Raw genomic sequence first — 19,900 nt, forward strand, 5'->3', positions numbered from 1 at the left:
CAATCAAGTAGCTATAAAAATCAAGGACAGCCAATGGAGAACATAGGAGATGTTGAGGCAAGTGGCCAAGCATGGACAAAACCAGACACGCACAAACTGACACTGAGAAGCTTCATAAGAGAAACTATAAGTGAGACAGAAGCAAGCAGCTCCTCAAATGTCTGGAAGCCAGTATGAATGCAACTCTACCTCTTACATAAAGCATTATGTACAGCACTGCCCAACAACCAAGGCTCATACAAAGGCCCCCGAAATTGTGCCACATTATAAGTCCAAGAGAGGTTAAATTGTGCTCAGTGTATAAATCAACCAACGCAAGAAAGAATTAAAGAAATACTAATGGAATATTTTAGGCAGTATCAAATAACCTCAAAGCTCTAAAGTACTCTAAAACTGTAAAGACCATCAGTAAATTGAGAGAAATGCTCATAAATTCTGCTTAAATCAATCCTAGTCACTATTTATTACAATTGTAAACAACACAGAATAAACAAAAAAGTTTTTAGTACTTAGCATCAATCAGGATATACAGAAATATTCACTTCCTTACATTATTATATTAACTGAGGTTTTACTGCATTTTAAAAAGCGAATCATTTTAAATATTAAAAATTCACTATTTTTCTTCAGAATCACTTTGCTGCTGGTTAAAAATCCAAATATTTGGATTAAAAAAATCCAAATATTCCCTTTAACTAAAAACTTACCTTTCTAAGCATTTCATTATCTTGAACATTATTGAGTTCATGTGAGCTAATCTCTCCTTTCAGCGTATACTCATAAAATTTTCCACTAACATTTACCAACAAGGTAGTTGGACTTGACTGCACTTCACAGCTCAGGGTCACATTATTTACATCACTTGGAACATGAATGCCATACCGAAGCACAAGGCCCACCAAAAGACCTGAAATAAAAGAACAATGTAAGCTCTTCTTGCAGGCAGAGACCACCTGTTTGTATTTCACACATACCTCTGGATTGATAACACAAAATCTCTGATGATATTCCCTTGTGATCCAGAACCAATTTTTAGACCAAATACAGTTATAACTTAAAGTATTACTAAAGTCACATATCCAAATACCTAACCTTCATGTAATGTAGTAGGACAGGAGAGAAAACCACTTCCCAGGGTAATAGCATGGATCACTGCATTTCTAGATTAATGTATAAATAAGTGTTGAGGAAAGGAAAAAATTAGAAAATATCTTCAGATCATCTGTACAATGGAATATGTTCCAAGCTGTCCAAACTTGATAATGTAGTCATGTTAGAAATGTGCTTTTTTATTTTTTTGCCTCCATCAATTTACCAGACTTAAGTGCATGCTTCCCAAAGTTCAATCCCAAAGCATATGGCTGGCCTAATATACATTTAACAAATTAGAAAGTCAATATATTATTTGTAGATTAATTGAATTCTTCTATTCAAAGGTCAGATTTAAATATTAAAATGTCTGCTTCAAATCAAAAGATGGAGTACAAGTTCTGTAATCAACATACTGCTAGGATTTCACCTGGATTATTCCATTGGCATTCAAATAAGCACAGTGTACTAGGTTAGGTTCTATAAAACTACATTGATCAACTGGAAATCTGTTTAATAATAGCTTTGCTGATATAATTCACATGATATAAAGTTTATCCTTTTAAGTTATACAATTCAGCGGTCTTCAGTATATTTACAAAGTTGTGTATCAATCACCAGTATCTGATTCCAGAATATTTTCATCTTGCCAAAAAGAATTAGAATACTCCCTATTCCCCTCACCTCTAAACCCCCCAGGCTCTTGGCAACTACTAATCTACTTTCTTTCTCTAAGGATTTACCCATTCTGAACATTTTATATAAATGGCATTCTACAACATGCCTTTTGTGTCTAGCTTCTTTTACTTAGTATAAGGCTTTCAAGGTTAATCTATGTTGTACCATGTATCAGAACTCCATTTTTAATGATCAAGTAATATTCCATCAACTACAAGCTGAACCCATCCAAACTTCTGAAACTTTCTTAATGCCAAGCTGCATCATACATCACTATTAGTTACATTTTACCTTCCTGTGGCCTTTCATTCTGACCAGCCAAATATTCTTTTAAGATGTGAATGGAGTCCTATGTTAGGGAGGTCCTGGGGTTCAGAGATGTAAAGAAATCCCTCCTTCAAGGAGCTCTCAGTCCAGTAAGTGAAAACAGACTGAATAATCATAATAAAAATATATACTTGTATGCATAAAAATGATATATTTTTACCAAGAGTGAGGTAAAGGACATTAAAGAAAGTCTTTCCAGAACTGTCACCTGAGCAGGTAACAAAATAGAAAAAAGGATGTATTTCAGGTGGAGAAATAGTTGTATATATCTAGACAAGGAAGAAGAGAACACAGCCCACTCAAGGGAATTACAAATAGTTCAGTATGGCTAACTTATATGGTAATAAGAGGTAAGGTTTAAAAGACCAGCAGGAGGGGCTCAGTGGTACAGCTTGCCTGGCATGTGTGAGGCCCTGGGGTTTAATCCTCAGCACTGCATGCATATAAATAAATAAAAATAAAATAAAAGATCCATTGACAACAACAAAAAAAAAATTAAAAGATGAGCAGGATCTGAATCATGAAGGATGACATATATTAGGGAGAAAGTTTGGAGTTTATTCCAGAAGCAAAAGGAAATCATAGAAGGGTTCTAAGCTGGGGCTTGATATCAGATTCCTATTTTTGAAAAAAAAAATTCTAGACTAGAGAGGGTCTAAAAGGCCAGCTAGATGGCCACTGAAATCATTCAGGCAATAAGAGCTTTTAGGTAGGGAATAGTATACACTGGATCGTACACATTTCTATATATTTATATATTTTTATCACAATCTGAGAGTAGTGATAGAAGAGAGATGGAGTTTCAGATGGTATTATATAGTTTAGAAAGATTCAGTGACTAAAAAGAAAAGGTTAGGGGGAAGGGAGATGAAAGACTTAAGATTTACAGGAGTCATAATGGACTGGGCAACCAAGTAGATAAGCTATCTTGAGCACCTAGTTAAATTGTAGGGTCAGTCAATGGAGTACGAACACGACATGCTGAGTTTAATGTACCTATGACATATGCACAGAGGTCTAGAGCTCAAGCGGGAAGTCGTAACTGCAGATATATACTGGGCAATCATAAATTAGTAGAAGTCAGGCTCAGATGAGATCACCTAGAAGCAAACAAAATATCAAGAAGACTACAGATATAAGCTCAGGATTTTTATCCATTAATAGACAACAATGAGAGGCTGGTAGAGGAGGAACTGAGGGATGAAATCTATGGAGGAAAAGCCACAGGAGAAGAAAGAGGAATGAGTGGTGGCTAAGAATTCAAGAAGAAAGGGAATAATTTATTTTTGTGCAGGAATAAGTGATAAAAACTATCAAATGCTACAGCAAAGTCAAGTAAGGCTGGCTTGAGAAGTAACCACTGTGTTTGACAAAAAAGAGAACACAGTGACCTTGATAAGGTTTCAGTGGAATAGTGAGGGTAGAATCCAGACCAGCGTGGGAAGGAGTAAAGCAGAAACAGGGTTATAAAAGCAGTAGTTGTCCAGGAAAGAAGGAGGGAGCAAAGATACTGAATCCTCTAGTCAACTTACAGTCACACATGCTTTTTTAAAGTAAGCAACAATGATGAATTATTTAACAGTATAATGACATCAACTTTAAAAACATTTTATCCAAAGTTAAGATGTAACATAAATGAAAGATTCACTTTTTTAAAAGTTGCACCACAAAAATTAAAATTAAAAAGTGACTGCTAGGTATTAACTATCCTTGTCAAATATAATCTGCGAGAGAAAAGACTAAAGATTCAAATAGTCTATTCTGCCTATATGATATAGAAACATCTCTGTGTCTTTTATCCCAAGAATTCCTAATTAAGCGGCTTAGTAAAAGTTATTCCCTTATATTTGCATGCAAAAAAATCACAGATTAGCTACTATAAATATAATAAATTAGTGGCACAGCATAAATTCTTTCCACATCCTCAAACCCATTTAGGTAGGGAATAGTATACACTAGATCCTATGCATTTCTAGCCCTATGCTAAAACATCACTGGATGCCCCATTATGGTTTAAATGAGATGTCCCCCAAAAGTTCATGTGCGAAACAATGGGAGATGATTGGTTATGAGAGCCTAAACTAATCCCTGCATTAATCCTCTGATAGGGATTAACTGGGTGGTAACTGTAGACAGATAGGGTGTGGTGTAAAAAGGTGAGGTCCTGGACATGACTTTGTTATATTTTGTCTGTGGTGGCAGAAGTCTTATCTCTCTGCTTCCTGGTACCATGTCTCCAGCTGCTTTCCTGTGTGATACTTTTCCATGACTACAGTTTTTCTTATCTCAGGCCCCAAATGGAGTTGGCCACCTATGGACTGAGACCTCTGAAACCACACACCTCAAATAAACTTTTCCTCCTCTAAATTTGTTCTTCTCAGGTCTTTTGGTCACAGTGGTGAAAAGGTGACTAAAACATGCCTGAAAAGGGCGCAGTACTTGCACAGATTTGAAACACATACCTTGGCATATAAAACAACAGCATGGAGAATAATTATTTAGGTTGGAAAAATAGAGATCCTTCTATTATGATATCAGGCATCTGAAAAATTGTAATCCTCAGAAAAGAGTTGACAGAGAAATTTAATATGGGTTCTTTGAAAGGTCAAATCCTAATCATGAAGTGAAAGCAATTTTCAATAAAGAAAAAGGACACAAAAAAGGGTGCTTTGTTAGGAGAATAAAGCAAAAACTTCTAGCCTCCCACGTACACAGAGGCACAGAAAATATTGATATTATAGAATTTAAAATTACCACTAACAGGCACCAAGGATTATAACCACAAAGAGATATCTTTCACAAAACGAAGACATCTACTCCTACACATTCATGACCCACTTGTGCTGGAAATTCTCCCAGTGATAAGGAACTCAGCTTCACCAAAGGTACCACCATCGTATGTATCAAACTTCCACTTAGCAGAAACTGGTTTTCTAGTGAATTTCAGCCCATCCTTCCAGCCCATTGCACTTGAATCCCCCAACAGTCAAAAATAAAGAAGGAACATCACTGGAACATTAGGTGTGGCCAAAACTGATAAAATTTCTATAGATTAAGATGTGCATGTGTATAAAAACATTCATTACTTACTTGAAGAATTCCATTAGAGCCTATATAAAAAGTTAATTCAAGAGCTGGGGGTGTAGCTCAGTGGTAAAGCACTTGCCTTGCATGTATAATGCCCTGGGTTTGAATCCCAGCAAAGAAAAAAGAAAACTAATTCAAGATGGACAAGAAAGTCAAGGCTTTTGCTTATCTTAGTTTTACGTACATTTATTCATTTCTGTCTCCTAGCACATTCACAACAGAGGCTCTTCCAAGTTTTAATCCTCCTTCTCAAGTTTTCAACCCCAATGACTACTTTTCTGAGAAGCTGGGGAGGGGTGAGTTTTGACACCACCTTCCTCAATTCCAAGCCTCTCCATCTTAATATAAGCACATTAATCTTCATCTCTCCTCTTAGGAAAGATAAACATCTTTTTCAAGAAAACCTTTTCACCTAGGACCTTGAACCAATTCCTATTTTATTTCTACAAAAAAATAATATATTTATATTATATACACACACACATATATAATTTGAGCCTTATAATCTCGGCACAGATACTATAATTCTGTCACTGTTTCTTCATCTATGAAATGAGGATAAATGAATTACCCAACATTATTTGTCATCTAATGACAAAGTCAGAATTAAAATTTAGACTTTCTCACTCCAAAGCCACTATAATTTTCTCATTTTCTCCTTACTCTCTCATCAAAATGAACTGCTTCTCTAGTGTTTCTTTGAAAAAGCAGATGATTTAGGTCTCCATTCACTCACAGTCTTCCCTTACAATCTACCTTCAAAGCCCTTTCAACTGTAAGTATTATTTTCTTATATATTTTATTTTATGAAATTGAGTATAGTACAGTACAGGACAAAAAGCCTACATTTAGAAGTCAGACAGATGTATAAATTGTGGCTCCATCAAGTTCTAATCTGTAACCTTAAGGTAGATAACCCCTCATTGAAGCTATCTCCTCATATGCAGTGGTGATAATTCTAACTCATCTGTCTTTACAGTTAAGTTTTATCTCTTTGCCGTGAAAGCAATGTGATTTAAGAGCTAAGAAAATGGGTCTTGGGCTGGGGATGTGGCTCAAGCGGTAGCGCGCTCACCTAGCATGCATGCGGCCCGAGTTCGATCCTCAGCACCACATACCAACAAAGATGTTGTGTCTGCCGAGAACTAAAAAATAAATATTAAAAAATTCTCTTTCTCTCTCTCTCTCTCCCCTCTCTCACTCTCTCTTTAAAAAAAAAAAAAGAAAATGGGTCTTTTGAACTAGATTGAGTGGGTTTGAATCCTGGCTAAATATGTCTAAGTTATGTGACATCAGGGAGGTCACTTAACTTCTCTAAGCCCCAATTTCATCATCTGTTAAATGGGAAAGATAATAGTGCCCATCTCGTAACAGCGATGTTAGGAAGTGTAAATGAAATTATAATTGCAGTTATACATGGTATACCTGTAATCCCAACTACTTGGGAGGCTTAGGCAGGAAGGTGGCAAATTTTAAAGCCAGCCTAGGCAACTTGGTGAGATCCTATCTCAAAATAAAATTTTAATTAAGGGATAGGGATGTAGCTCAGTGGTAGAGCACTTATGTAGCATGCCAGTTAGATCCCAAGCACTGCAAAGAAAAAGAAATACTTGCAAAGCACTTAGCACAATGTCTAACATGTTGTAATGCCCATAAATATTATCTATTAAGTCACTGGATTGTAAGTACTTTGTGGGCAGGGCTCAGACCTATATTTCCCATCATATTTCATACATTATAGACATTTAATAAATGCTTATTAATGAATCACACTAGTTAAGCCTAGACCCCATATTCCCTAAACTTAAGGCAAAACAAATATTTCTTCCATCTTTTGCTTTGTATACTATCTGGAAAACACAATGGTGAATGATCATTTTTTGGACTTAATTAACTACCTCAATAATTTTTACTAACAGTGACTCACTCTTAAGCCTTTTAAGAAAGCTAGCCCAATGAACAAAAGCACGTGGGTGCTTTGACATTGTGTTTGTAATGGGAGCAATTAGTCTATATTACAAACTAGAAACTGACCACATTAGCGATCTAATTTTTTTTACCCTTGATTCTCAAAAAGATAAAGAAAAGGTTCATTTTAAATAGAATTTCCCAGGAGTTAAGCAGCTAAACCAAATATTACAGGAATAAATCACCAGTAGGCTAAACCTTGGAGATACACCATTCTCTTTTCACCAAGTCAAGCTGAAAAATAAAGGTCTTGAAATGATATAGTAACACAACAGCTATAACAGTACAAGAGTCATAAGAAGAGACAAATAACAGTAACTAGGGTTAGAAAATTTCAGTTTCCAGTGTCGAAGATACTTTGGCCCAATCCCATCTATTCTTGAACTGGACTTGAGAGTGAGTTAGTGGGCAGGTACTGTGGCTCAGTGGTAGAGCGTTTGCCTAGCACCTGTGAGGCGCTGGGTTCGATTCTCAGCACCACATATACATAAATAAAAAATAAAAGCATTTTTTAAAAGAGAGTTAGTTAGAAGGCTGTTTAGTTCACAGCCCTTGCTACCCACAGTGAGAAAAGGAACAGGCTAAAGGATGCCAAATCAATCCCAGATTTGACTCTCAGATTTACACTCTTGCACTTCATATTCCACAAGCGATATCTTTGTTTTTCCTTCATAAGTACTCTATCACTTTTATTAACTTAGAAACTTCAGGAAATACCATCAGTAATCTTACTTTTTTTTTTTACTTCAGTCCACAAATCAGATGAAGTTAGTGATATCAGCTACCAAAGAGCAAATATTTTCAGGGTAATTCAAAGTCCCTATTTGATTAAAAATTACTATGTTTGCCCCTTATAAGACTGAGCAATTAAATAACTATTCTCAGCCTAATCTTAAGTCACTGGATTGCACAACTATCATTTATTAAGCATTTACTTAGGGGCCAAGTAGAAGGCTAAAAACATTTCTTCCTCACAATAAGCCTACAATCATTATCCCCAATATAGATGAGAGTTAAATAGGAGAAAGAAACTTTACTAAGATCACACATAGTTACTGGTACAAAGTGACAGGGATCCAGGTCCAACTCTAAAGTCAGGGGTTTGCAACTATAGCATTCCATCTGTTTTTGTATGGCCCAAGAGCTAAATGCAGTTTTATGTTTTAAAGGATTATAAAAAGAAAAACAACTACAACAAAGAGTAAAATGCAACACAGACATGGAAATCTGTGTGGCTTATAAGTCAACAATCTTCAGGATCTAGCCCTTTACCGAAAAGAATTTTCCAACCTCTAGTCTAAAGCCTTGTACCTTTAACTATCAAAATCACATTATTTCTGTTTATAAGAAAGAGATATCTGTGATCAATTCCTTATTTTAACATAGTACTCTTTTCATACTTACCAAATCTAAGATGTCATTATTTTCATTATTTTCTTCTTATGACTTGTCTATAAATTCCTTGAAGGGAAGGGGCCTATATTTCTTTGTATTTTCTGTGCATAATACATAGTAGACTGAACAGCAAATTTTTTTGAGGATAGTAAAAAAAAAAATCACACACGGTTATACAAAGAAACACCATAAAATATAGAAATTTTCTGGCCAACTCGCCTTAAGGGACACTGCAAATGAAATGTAAAAAAAAAAATGAAAAAAAAACCACCTAATATCTCTAAAACCCAAGAATCCTAGTGAGCAGAGATACTGTACACAAAGGCTTAGAATTTTATTACCTTGCAAATGAAAAATAAGCTTGAACTCATGAATTTTCCTGAGGCACACAACTCTCTTTGCTTGCTACCATTGAGATGCATGCACATTCTAGAAGTCTAGATTTACTGGAAAGGGGTGGGGGTGGGAGGTTGCATAGAGAAATGTCTTTTCATGTGAGAGCTTCTTCTATCTATCCACAAGTCTCAGAGACAAACCTCAATAAGGTTAACAGTTAAAGACTATTCTAAATGAAGATAATCTTCACACATATACTGCACAGACATGATGGATATCTGCCCTCATCTCTTTGGCCCATACTCTCATAGTCAGATTAAGACAATCAGCAATACTTACCATCTTTTCCCCTCATGAGGCCTGAGCATAGCTCAATATGCCTCTGAGTCCATGGTTTGATTTACCCTTCTCGAACTTGACACCAAAAACTAAAAATAAATAAATAATCTCAAAAAGAAAGCACACTGAAACACAAGAACTGAAGCCACTTAACAGTCAGTCAATAACTCCATGCCAAAAGCAAAGTCACCCATACTGCATATGCGTGGTGTTTATTAACTGCTGCTCAGCTGAACCGTCCTGATGATACTATAGTACACCACACTTCTGGTGGTACCATAACTCTTCCCTGTCCTCAGTTCTGTAGCCTGAATTTTAAGGGTCAAACATAGATATCCTTATCAGATATTACAGGCATAGTACAATAAATCAGGACGTCATCTAAAATGCCCCAAACCTTCTGTAGCCTATTTTACATTCAAGTTATTTTGCATGGGCTCCACAAGAGTAAGGTTTTCATTTTTAACCTCAAAAGAACAAGATACAGGAAGAGCTGGGAAATGAGTAAAGGTCGACTCTACTTCCAAAAGAATGCCAGATGCTGGGCAGTAGACATACTACTGCAGCTTCTGTGAGCCTTAAACAGTCTGACACCCTAGAGAAACAGATCGCAATGGTGTCTTCCCCTCCCCCAGCCCCCAGCCCAATTCGAGACACCGCACCCACTCTCTTCTCATGCTCAATCCCAGTCCCGGTCCCGAGCTTCGTAGGCTGAGGAGGGAGAGCCGGGTGCAGAAAAAAGGGGGTGGGGTCGGAGGCGAAAAAGGTACAGAGAGGCAGAGAAAATGGGGGAGGGAGGGCGAGGCCCAGGAGGTAGGGTGTGAGGTAGAGAATCGGGGGGCACAGCAGAAATAAAGGGGGTGATGAAAAGAAATGAGGGGGGTGAGGAGCGACAGAAAATGGAATTAGAAGGGGAGCCGAATTTAGGCCGAGCAGGGCCAGGACAGGAGGCGAAGCAGCAAGCGGGCAGAGAAAGGGGCAGTGCCAGGGAGCGGACAGGGGTCGAGGAACTTGCCGTAAATCATAGCCAGGCCGGTTTCGTGCAGGAAGCGGGCCCGGCGGTGCTTGAACAGCCATATCGTGAGAATAGTGAGGGTGAGCAGCAGGATGAAGATGAGCAGGTTGGCGCTGTCCTGCCGGTGGCTCTCTTCGGCTTGCTTCTCGGACACTATCTCCTCGTCCATGGCTCTTGTCGCTCGGCTGGCGCCGTCCGAAGCCCCGGCCCAGCCGAAGACGCCCACTGCGAGGAGCAACCAGAGGGGCCTCATGAGCGGGCGGGCCCGGGGCCCGACGCCGACGCCGCGGCGGAGGGGCGCCCGCCGCCAGCCGCGTCGAGCCATGTCTCCCCCCTCCGCCCCCCGCCCCTCTCCTCACCGGCAGCCGCCCGCGGTCGGACCACTCCCCGAGGGCTCACGGGAAAGGGGCGGGGCCAGAGGGAAGCCGTCGGAGCGCGCCTCGCCGCCTCCTCTCTTAAAGGGGCCGCGGCAATGCCAGCTCGCTCTACTAATTCCTCTACCCCGTGCCAGCTGTGTGACACAGTTGAGCGTTGTCAGGGAATGAAAGGCCGTCGAATCTAGCCCACTGCCTTCTGCTAAGGACACATCTGCTCAGTGTATTCAAGCACAGGCAGATTGTGCTTCTGTCTACTTTGATCCTATTCTTAGAGCCCTCAAGGGAATCGATCTTTCATAACCCATCTCAATATCGTTCCCCAGTGTCTCTTAACAGGATAAGAAGTTGTCCCCTTGAGAGTGACCTCAATCTCCATCTCTGTAATTTAAAGCGGATTTCCCTCGTTTTCCTCATTGGGGAAAAAAGACAACACCTTAGTACTTCACAAAAGAAATGACTCGAAGGTGTGGATCCTGCTTGTATATCTGTATATTCAGTTTGCTTTACATGTAAATGATTTATGTAGTCTGTCACATCAGGAACCTATGCAGAGAAATCCATCATTCTTCCAAGATTCAAATCGGCTTGTGCTCAGATTTACCAGGTGCTCAAAAAACACCCTCTCCCTTCCCTTACCAAAGAAAAAATATTTGGCGGTGTGGTGAGTGTTTTATTCCTCTCTTCTTGTTACTTGTTTCCTTCTGTCTTAAAGCAATGTCTCCAAGTCAGCAGTCACCTTTGACCCCCATCTGTTGTCTCTCGTATTTTCTGTGTGCCTGTCACACTTGCACATCACAAGTTTCAGTGTTTTCACCTCCATACCTGAGCTTTGTGTTTCACAGCAGTAGATTCCTATTTTTGCCATACTTCTCAGATCACTACTTAGTTTGTATGGGCTCTTTGTTTTCTCAGGACTTTCATTTCCAGGTGAATGAGCTACAAATCTCAAGCCTTGGCCTGCCACCCTCCCTTCAGGCCTCTTCTACCTGTTAGATGCTGAGTGTATCCTGTTGAGGCTCCTACTATCCTTCGAAACTGAAAATATTTTGAAACGGGCTCATTTCTTCCCCTTCCTAATACGTGTCCTTTCTCAAATTTTTCATATCTGCATTGGTACTACTATTATCTAATTCCAATCATTCTGTGTGGAACTCACGATTCTCAAATGTTTTCATCTTAAGGCCTCCCTGCCAGACAACACTCAGCCTAACTCTAGGCGTCCCAAGTGTGGATTCATCCCCTAGTCCCACTAACCAGCTCTTTCGGCTCTGTGAGGATGGTGAACTTTAAAAAAAAAAAAAAAAGCTCCAGGGCTGGGGATGTGGCTCAAGCAGTAGCAGGCTCGCCTGGCATGCGTTTGGCCTGGGTTCGATCCTCAGCACCACATTCAAACAGAGCCCTTCCTCTACCCTTTTCAAGAACCAGCCACTGCTCCAACCTGTTGCCAAGGTAACCTGTCCCAGGAATTACCCTTTCCTACAGGGAGCTATAAGGTTGTTAATTCATGTGTCCTGGGCTGCTCCATCCTGCCCTTCCCCCTTCAGCCCACCTGTTTTCCACCTTTTGGCCAGCCCACCGAGCTTTCCTGAACCTAGTCAATTGCCTAGTCACCTACTCTGGAATAAGAAAGATAAGGGGAAGAGGGCAGGAGAACAAAGGAAGCCTAGGACATATAAAAAGAGCAGAACTCTTTGCTTCTTGGGATACCAGGATACCAGCTATGGCCCCCTTCTTCCTCTAGGGAGAAGTCCATGTTACCCCTTTTCAAAGAGGCCCTGCTTTATATGCTTGCTTCTATATGCTTTGCTAATGTTCAAACTTCAACGTGTGAGGAAGCAGAACTCATCACCGATAACCAGCGGTTCCACGGAGATCTACACTGAGATAAACTCCTATCCGTGCACCTTCACATTTGTTTGAGGTGCATCTTTCTGTCTCTTTCATTTTGGAGGATTATGGGCACCTGTTGGCTACTTAAATGCAATCAGTGCAGCTGCCACTCTTCAAGACTCTTGAAGACTTTCCCAGCCTAGGCGGCTCTCAATCAACTATTCTGTGTAGAGCAGTCATGTTGGGCCCTGCCTAAACCGTTTCTTACTTTTCTGTCCAGGCCCAGAGAGCAATTGGTGTGAATACACAGTGTCCCTAGTCCTCATCTGCCTTAGATGTATGGAAGTGGATGAAGGAGCATGGAATAACTGCAAAATTTCCAGCCTGGGCTACACTCAGGCGAAAATCCTGAGGTTCCTTCTGTTGATCCCCCTCTCGACTTCCACTTCCCTAAGGGGTAGATCAGTAGATGAATGGCACTGAGGAAAAGACCCAATTACATTTGCCTCTGTGTGGGCCACACAACACTCCCTACCCCCAATCCGTTCCCTCTTGGATACTCCCCTTCCTTTGCCAGTCAGAAACACAAGCAATTCAGATTGTAGGACTGAGAGAAAAACATGGGATGATTAATAAGAAAACATCTCAGTTCCCTTTGTTTGCATAGTTAACCTTTACAAGCCAGTTTAAAATCTCCCTTTACTGTTCCTGTGCTCAGATGAACTCAATGTATTCTTTTTAAATGCTGCAAGAGGGAGGCACTCTATTTTAACCAACCCCTCCCATAAATTCCTCCAGAAAAGGGTGTTTGTTATGCACTTAACAACCAATAGATGTTCCCCTTACCCTCAGGAGATTCCTTTAGTCTACAGGACAACAATTAGGCACAAAAGTTTAAGACTTATGCAATTATCCTCTTTTTTTCATAATCCAGAGTTATAGTGGCAGGGAGGAAAGCAGCAGCGCCCTTAAGTTTGAATACTCCCAGGGTCTCTGGCGTAGGGAAAACTGGGACCCTAGTACTTTGTCAAAGGAGGCCAGAAATAATTTGTCTAAGCCAGGTGATGAGAGCGGGGTTTTCTGGACCATAATGACGCGCAATTTTAGGGAGACATCCCTAATACATCGGATAAACAGTTTTCTCTGACACAGTAGAAAACTTGAATTTTCTATCACTCAGGTAGGAGCTTCTCTCTGAAGTCAGTGTGTAGATTGGCCACTAGTCTACATACTGGGAAATTACAAAATGATCAGGAAAAGCGCCTCATTTTCATGTGTTGTCAGGCCTAACCTCAATCTCTACCATGAAAAAAAGCCTTAATAAATCACCTACTGAGGAAGAGCAATCAAGGGGACTCCCCCTCTAAATTAAAACAAGAACAAATTCAGGGAGATTTTTGAAAGATCTAAATAAAAATATTGGGATGTTTCAGAACTTATGCCAGGTGTTTGACCTCACCTGGAAAGATATTATATTTCCACTTAGCCAAACTTTAGCCTCCAATAAAGAGGCCACCCTAATGCAAGTAGCTAAAGAATTTGGGGATGGACCTACATCTTTCCCATGCCCCCCAGCATCACAAACTAGAAACAAATCTAATTATTCATCTAGATCACAGGCAATTCCCAGAAAGGACCCTAATTAGGACCCAAATGATGAACTGGATACTTGGAAGATTACACATTTCCAAATGTTGGCCCTTGAAGCCCTCAGGAGGATCACGCAAAAAGCCCATTAACTATTTGAAAGTCTGAAATTACTCAGGGTCCTCAAGAAAACCCTGCTACTTTCATGGAGAAACTCAGGGAGACAATAAAAACTAAATCCTGAATCCATAAAGGGCCACGACTTTTAAAGGATAAATTTACCAAGAAAGTTTACTCCCCCTCTGAGTTATGTGAACAGGTTTTGGAAGCCTTAAAGACATTAAAACGGGGCCTTATTTTGAGCCCCTGTCCTCAATTTACCTAAGGAGCAAGATTTAACCTGTTTGTCACTGAGAGAAGAAGAAGAACCTTAGGAATGGTCATACATAATAATGGACCTGCTCAACAGCCAATAGCTTATCTCAGTAAGGAGCTTAACATCGTAGCTTTGTTCTCAAAAGTAATAGAAAGTAAGGTATCATAATTTTCCACATCCAATTCTGTCCAATTACCAACTAGGAAAAAAAGTGGTTAAAACACCTTTGCATAAGGTTTCTGCTCAGAATAGCAGTTTTCCTGGCTCCTTCCAGACCTCAGCCAGGACTTAATTGAAATGCAAGTAGAAGAAGACTGCAAGCTTAGGAGAGTGAGTTTAGGCCCAAGAAAAAAAAAGTGTTTTTTACCTGAACTCAAACTAGACTAAACCAAAAAGTAAATTGTATGGTACTTTACTAATTATTGGCTGGTCATTTTTTCTAGGACTCTTGCTTTTTCTTAGATTCTGTATTTTTTTTTTTTTTTTTGAGTTCATGATTTTGGTCCTATGCACCTAGGCTAATGTTTTTCTGATCAGCCCTATTTTTTATTCAACTATGGAGTTTTTAAACATCTGTAACATTGCAGTGCAGATTCACCTGTGCAAAGCTAAAAAGCCTTTGCTATTGTGTTATGTGTTCACACTTCCGTTATGTGTCGTATGTCTATATGTGTCTATGTCCATATATCATGTACATGATATCAAAATTGGCAGATATATAAGGAACATGCATAAATTTAAAAAAAATGAATCCAAATACCTTTAATTCACATGATTTAAAATGATTCAATTTAAATTGGGTAAACAGATGAAAGTAAAAATGTCTTTAAAATTAACCTTAACTCACAAGTCTCTTTAGGTGGTCAAAGAACTAATAAAATGTTGATGTCTATAAAATGTCTAATAACTCTTGGTTCTAGAACTTTTCTCCAACAAGGAAGAAATGGTTAATACTGTTCAATACACTTGTCTGACATTTTGGTAAAATAAGTAAAGTAGATTTGACATGGTATCACTCATATTTATGAGTGATTTTGTTTGTTAGACATCTGGGTAATTTACAAGGTGAAAATAATAACTGTTAAATATACCATCAAGTACTCTTAACTCCTTGAATCCCACTGGGTAACATTATTGATGTTTTCATAATTTGGTAAATGAAGAAAAAAAGGGTTTAAAGTTGCTTTGTTATCACTTAAGAATTTAAAGTCCCAACAGGTATAATTCTATATACTTAAACATTATGTTTTTATTAAATGGCAAACAGATATGATTCTATATACAAAGGTTTATAGAAGATTCCTATATACAAAGACCCAAAAGTTTCAACTGTTCCAATTAAGATTTCTTTTTATTAAAATGAAATAATGTGTCTAAATTCAGAAATTTACAAGGATTGTTTCAGAATGTTAACAGAAAAAAGGGTTAACAGATGGGAAAGAGGAATTAGAAGGTTCTAGGTATGGAAACCATATTTAATAGAAGGGAAAATGTGTTTCTGGATAAGAAAGTCTTTTTAAAAATATTTTTAATCGCCAATGAATCTTTATTTTATTTATTTATATGTGGTGCTGACAATTGAACCCAGTACCTCATGCATGCTAAGCAAACACTCTACCACTCAGCTACAACCCCAGCACCTGGATAAGAAAGTCTTTGTGTGGTGAAGTAAATAAGAGGGTTTAAGTAAGTGATAAAGAATTTCTGTGTAAGTTGGATATATATATATATATATATATAAAACAATCAGTCAAAGCTATTTAAGGTTTTTTCCCTAAGGTCAAATATTAATGTACTGATGTAAACCAAAGTTTTGGAGTTTTTTTTTAGAGCAAGTAATCTTCAAATTAAACAACAACTGTTATTTTATTCTTTAAATATTTTTTAGTTGTCAATGGAGCTTTATTTTATTTATTTATACATGGTGCTGAGAATCAAACCTAGTGCCTCACACATTCTAGGCAAGCTCTATACCACTGAGCCACAACCCCAGCCCAACAACTTTTATTTTAGAGCATTGTACTATATTATTTCTTGAAAAGCTAAAATTGGTTAATATAAAAACATCAATGTAATTGTGGTGCTATTACTCTTCTTGGTATATTAAATGTGTTCATATCTTTCAGGTATACAAGTATTTAAGATAGAAGCTTTAAAAGAGCATTATATCAAGTTGGTATTCTCCAAATTAAAGTTCTATGATAATTTTAGGATTATAAGGATAACAAATTTGTTGGAGATTTATTTATATAATTTAATGTTCTACAACTGGACTTGTTATCAATAAGATATAAAGTTTGTTATTTTTTTACACTGGGGTGCAACTTAAATGTATTTTTAAGTTAATGAGAGCCTAATGTATGTAAAGGTTAATTTTGTAAAACACAAAAGCATTTTGCTACTTTTCCACAAAAGGTTAAAAGCGTTCAGCCTTTATTTAATTCATGTTTTAAATAGTTAGCTAATGTTCATTTGAACTCATGCAACAATATATGTAAATTTTGTAAAATTATATTTAAGAAGCAAAGATCAGCTTCAGATCTAAAACACTTCACCTAAGATTTATAAAGAGCCCCACCTTACCTGAGATAAGGGTCTACCTCCCATCTTACTACATATCAGAATGATTCCAAAGTAGGCCATAATTCAGTTCATTTAACATTATGTTCAAAAGATTGATTTTTAGTTGTTAATATTACTAGGATCTCAAACAGGGGGTATAATATATAACTCAGTCAAAATTCAAGATAGTTATCACACAAACTAAATATGTTTTTAGTCTTATTAATTTTATTTAAATTTTCCTTATAAACTGTCTAAAGGTTGCCTGTTAAAGTATTGCCTTTGCAGAGGTATTGCCTTAAGAACACACAACCTGGGTTAATTTAATATAAGCCGTCACCTACAGGACAGATAGGATAGTGCAGACCCCAATGAATAAAAATGAATATAAGGTTATAGACATTAAAGCCCAGTACACTTAATTTAAGACTGGAAAGACTTATTTGCTAGATGTTTAAGATAAAGTCTTAAAAATTAAAGTTAAATTAAAAGGGCCAAGAAAACCAATATTTGGCTCTTGCCCTCTGAGTCAGTCTGAATCCAGGGAACAGGGAACTTCTCTAAAGAGTTTTACAACTCTGGGACACATAACCTCCTGATCAGGGAGATTAATGAGACTCCTAGAGAACAGAATCAGTGCACTTGCTATGAAAAGGAGGGTTATTGGAGAAGTAAGACATCCCTGATGCTTTCAAGGGAAGTCACATGGTCAAGCAAGACCTGGACCAAACCTAGTGCAAATGGCACTAGCAGAACTGAGAAGCTGCTCTCAAGTTCTCCCAAGAGTGACTCCCATGGAAACAATAGATAGAAACAAAAATCAGTTTGACCTGCTTCATCTTAAACACCTAGCAAAAACAGTTAAAACAAAAACACAGCCATTCCTGGGCATTTAAAAAAACCAATAGTTAATTATAACTTAAGATAAACATTTGTGTTGCTCCCCCAAAATAAGTAAGACTGGAGGCTACAAAAGAGAGATTCTTAGGAAGGAATTCTTAATAACTACCAAGTGAAACTGACAAGTCAGAAGTTTTTAGTCAGTTTAAGGTCTACAGATCTTCCTAACCCCCTACACAGGTAGAATTAATGTTTACTAACATGATTACCTAGCCCTAAGTAACAGAAATAAAGGAATCTTTATTAGACACAGAGGTCATTCCAGTAGAAAGGTTTTAAAAGATCAGTTGACATTAAGTAGTTTAACTATATCTTATGGGGATGGACATTGGTAACATGTTAAATGTTGTGTTTATATTCCTGATAACTCTGGAGATGTTAAAGATTTACATTCCCAAATAAAGGCCTTGTCCACTCTGATCTTATTATGGGGACAACTTCTCAGCCCTCACACCTCCTGTTGAGAGATTATTGACTGCTATCATCTTCATGGTATAAATTGGCATGTCCCAGATGCTGCAACATTTATTCAGTACTCATGTTTGTTGTTTCTCTCTCATAGAAGCACCCATTCCCAGATAACTTTACAACCTGTTCTCCCCCAACCAGACCTCAATCGAAGTTAACTTCTAAAAGGGAATTCCAAATTTGCTTGTCTCACCTCACATTGCCCCCTCCCAGCTCCAAAGCAGCCAGAGTGATCATTTCCTTACAGCAGTAAGGAGTTCCTAAAATTAGAAGGGGGAATGAAGCCAGAATTAGACAGGCAATCAGTATAGATAGATAAATCAAGTCAGGTCCACATCAAAGAGGCCAATTTTGAGTGAGTCTGGCAAGTTGGAGACTGTTCCCTGAGGGATTGAAATGTTAATTCCTTCAGAGCCCTTCTTCCAGAGCCCTTCCTCCACCCTTATCAAGAACATCCTCCTGCTCCAACCTGTTGCTAAGGTAACCTGTCCCAGGAATTACCCCTTCCTATAGGGAGCTATAAGGTTGTTAATTAATGTGTCCTGGGCTGCTCCATCCTGCCCTTCCCCCTTCAGCCCACCTGTTTTCCACCTTTTGGCCAACCAACTGAGCATTTCCTAAGCCTAGTCAAATGCCTAGTTACCTACTCAGGAAGAAAAAAGATAAGTGGAAGAGGGCAGGAGAACAAAGGAAACTTAGGACATATAAAAAGAGCAGAACTCTTTGCTTCTTGGGATACCAGGATACCAGCTATGGCTCCATTCTCCCTCTAGGGAGAAGTCTATGTTGCCCCTTTTCAAATAAACCCTGCTTTATATACTTGCCTTGGCATGTTTCGCTAATGTTTCAAACTTCAACGTGTGAGGAAGCAGAACTCATCACTGATAACTGGCAGTATCGCTATTATCTGGATCTGTCTGTGTCTTCTCAAGAAAACTTCTGGCCACCTGTTCCCTATACCTTAACTCCAGCCTAATCTCACTGCTCTGCTAACTCAGGGTTGGGGTTTGTGGAGGCATGAAACCCAGGTATGGAGCTTTCCTAAGCTTCCCACTACCCTCTCCCCAGACCTATCCTGAAGGCCCAGAAGACCCACTGAAATAGCTTGTCTGCTTATTCAGACCTAACCACTTATTCCAAGGCTATTTTTGCGTCAGCACAAACTACTTTCCACTCTCCAAGTATTTGGAATTTGACAAAAACGTCACACATTTCCTTCCCTGACCACAGTTAGCAAATATTTTTTTTAAACTGGGTATTTAACTCAGAGATGCTTAACCACTGAGCCACATCCCCAGCCCTTTTACTTTTTTATTTAGAGGCAGGGTCTTGCTAAGTTGCTTAGGGCCTGGCTAATTTTCTGAGGCTGGTTTTGAACTTCTGATGCCCCTGCCTCAGCCTCCCAAGGCACTGGGATCATAAGCATGTGTCATGGTGGCCAGCTAACAAATGTCTTCAAGTCCCAGATTTTTACCTCTGTTTATGTGACCCCAGCTACCTAGAATGCTTCCTCAGCAACCTCATCATATCAGAGTTCCAGGAGTATTTTTTTTTTCTAGTTTTGGG

General features: G+C 38.7%; 1 protein-coding gene across 3 annotated transcripts in view; it reads right to left on the reverse strand.

Moving 5' to 3' along the window:
- Positions 1 to 10,712, reverse strand: part of Slc9a6 (solute carrier family 9 member A6) — a 56,812-nt gene extending 46,100 nt beyond the window's left edge. For 2 of the 3 annotated variants that reach the window (XM_078034229.1, XM_078034228.1), the window contains exons 1-2: positions 10,235 to 10,585; positions 708 to 907 (exon numbers count right to left, since the gene is read on the reverse strand). In XM_078034229.1, coding sequence (XP_077890355.1) covers positions 708 to 907; positions 10,235 to 10,559 — 525 coding nt within the window. In that variant the 5' untranslated portion in view covers positions 10,560 to 10,585. The other variant, XM_021726289.3, reaches the window with a different exon arrangement.
- Positions 10,713 to 19,900: the final 9,188 nt, after the last annotated feature.

This window comes from Ictidomys tridecemlineatus, chromosome X (genome assembly GCF_052094955.1).
Source record: "Ictidomys tridecemlineatus isolate mIctTri1 chromosome X, mIctTri1.hap1, whole genome shotgun sequence".
Classification (NCBI taxonomy): domain Eukaryota; kingdom Metazoa; phylum Chordata; class Mammalia; order Rodentia; family Sciuridae; genus Ictidomys; species Ictidomys tridecemlineatus.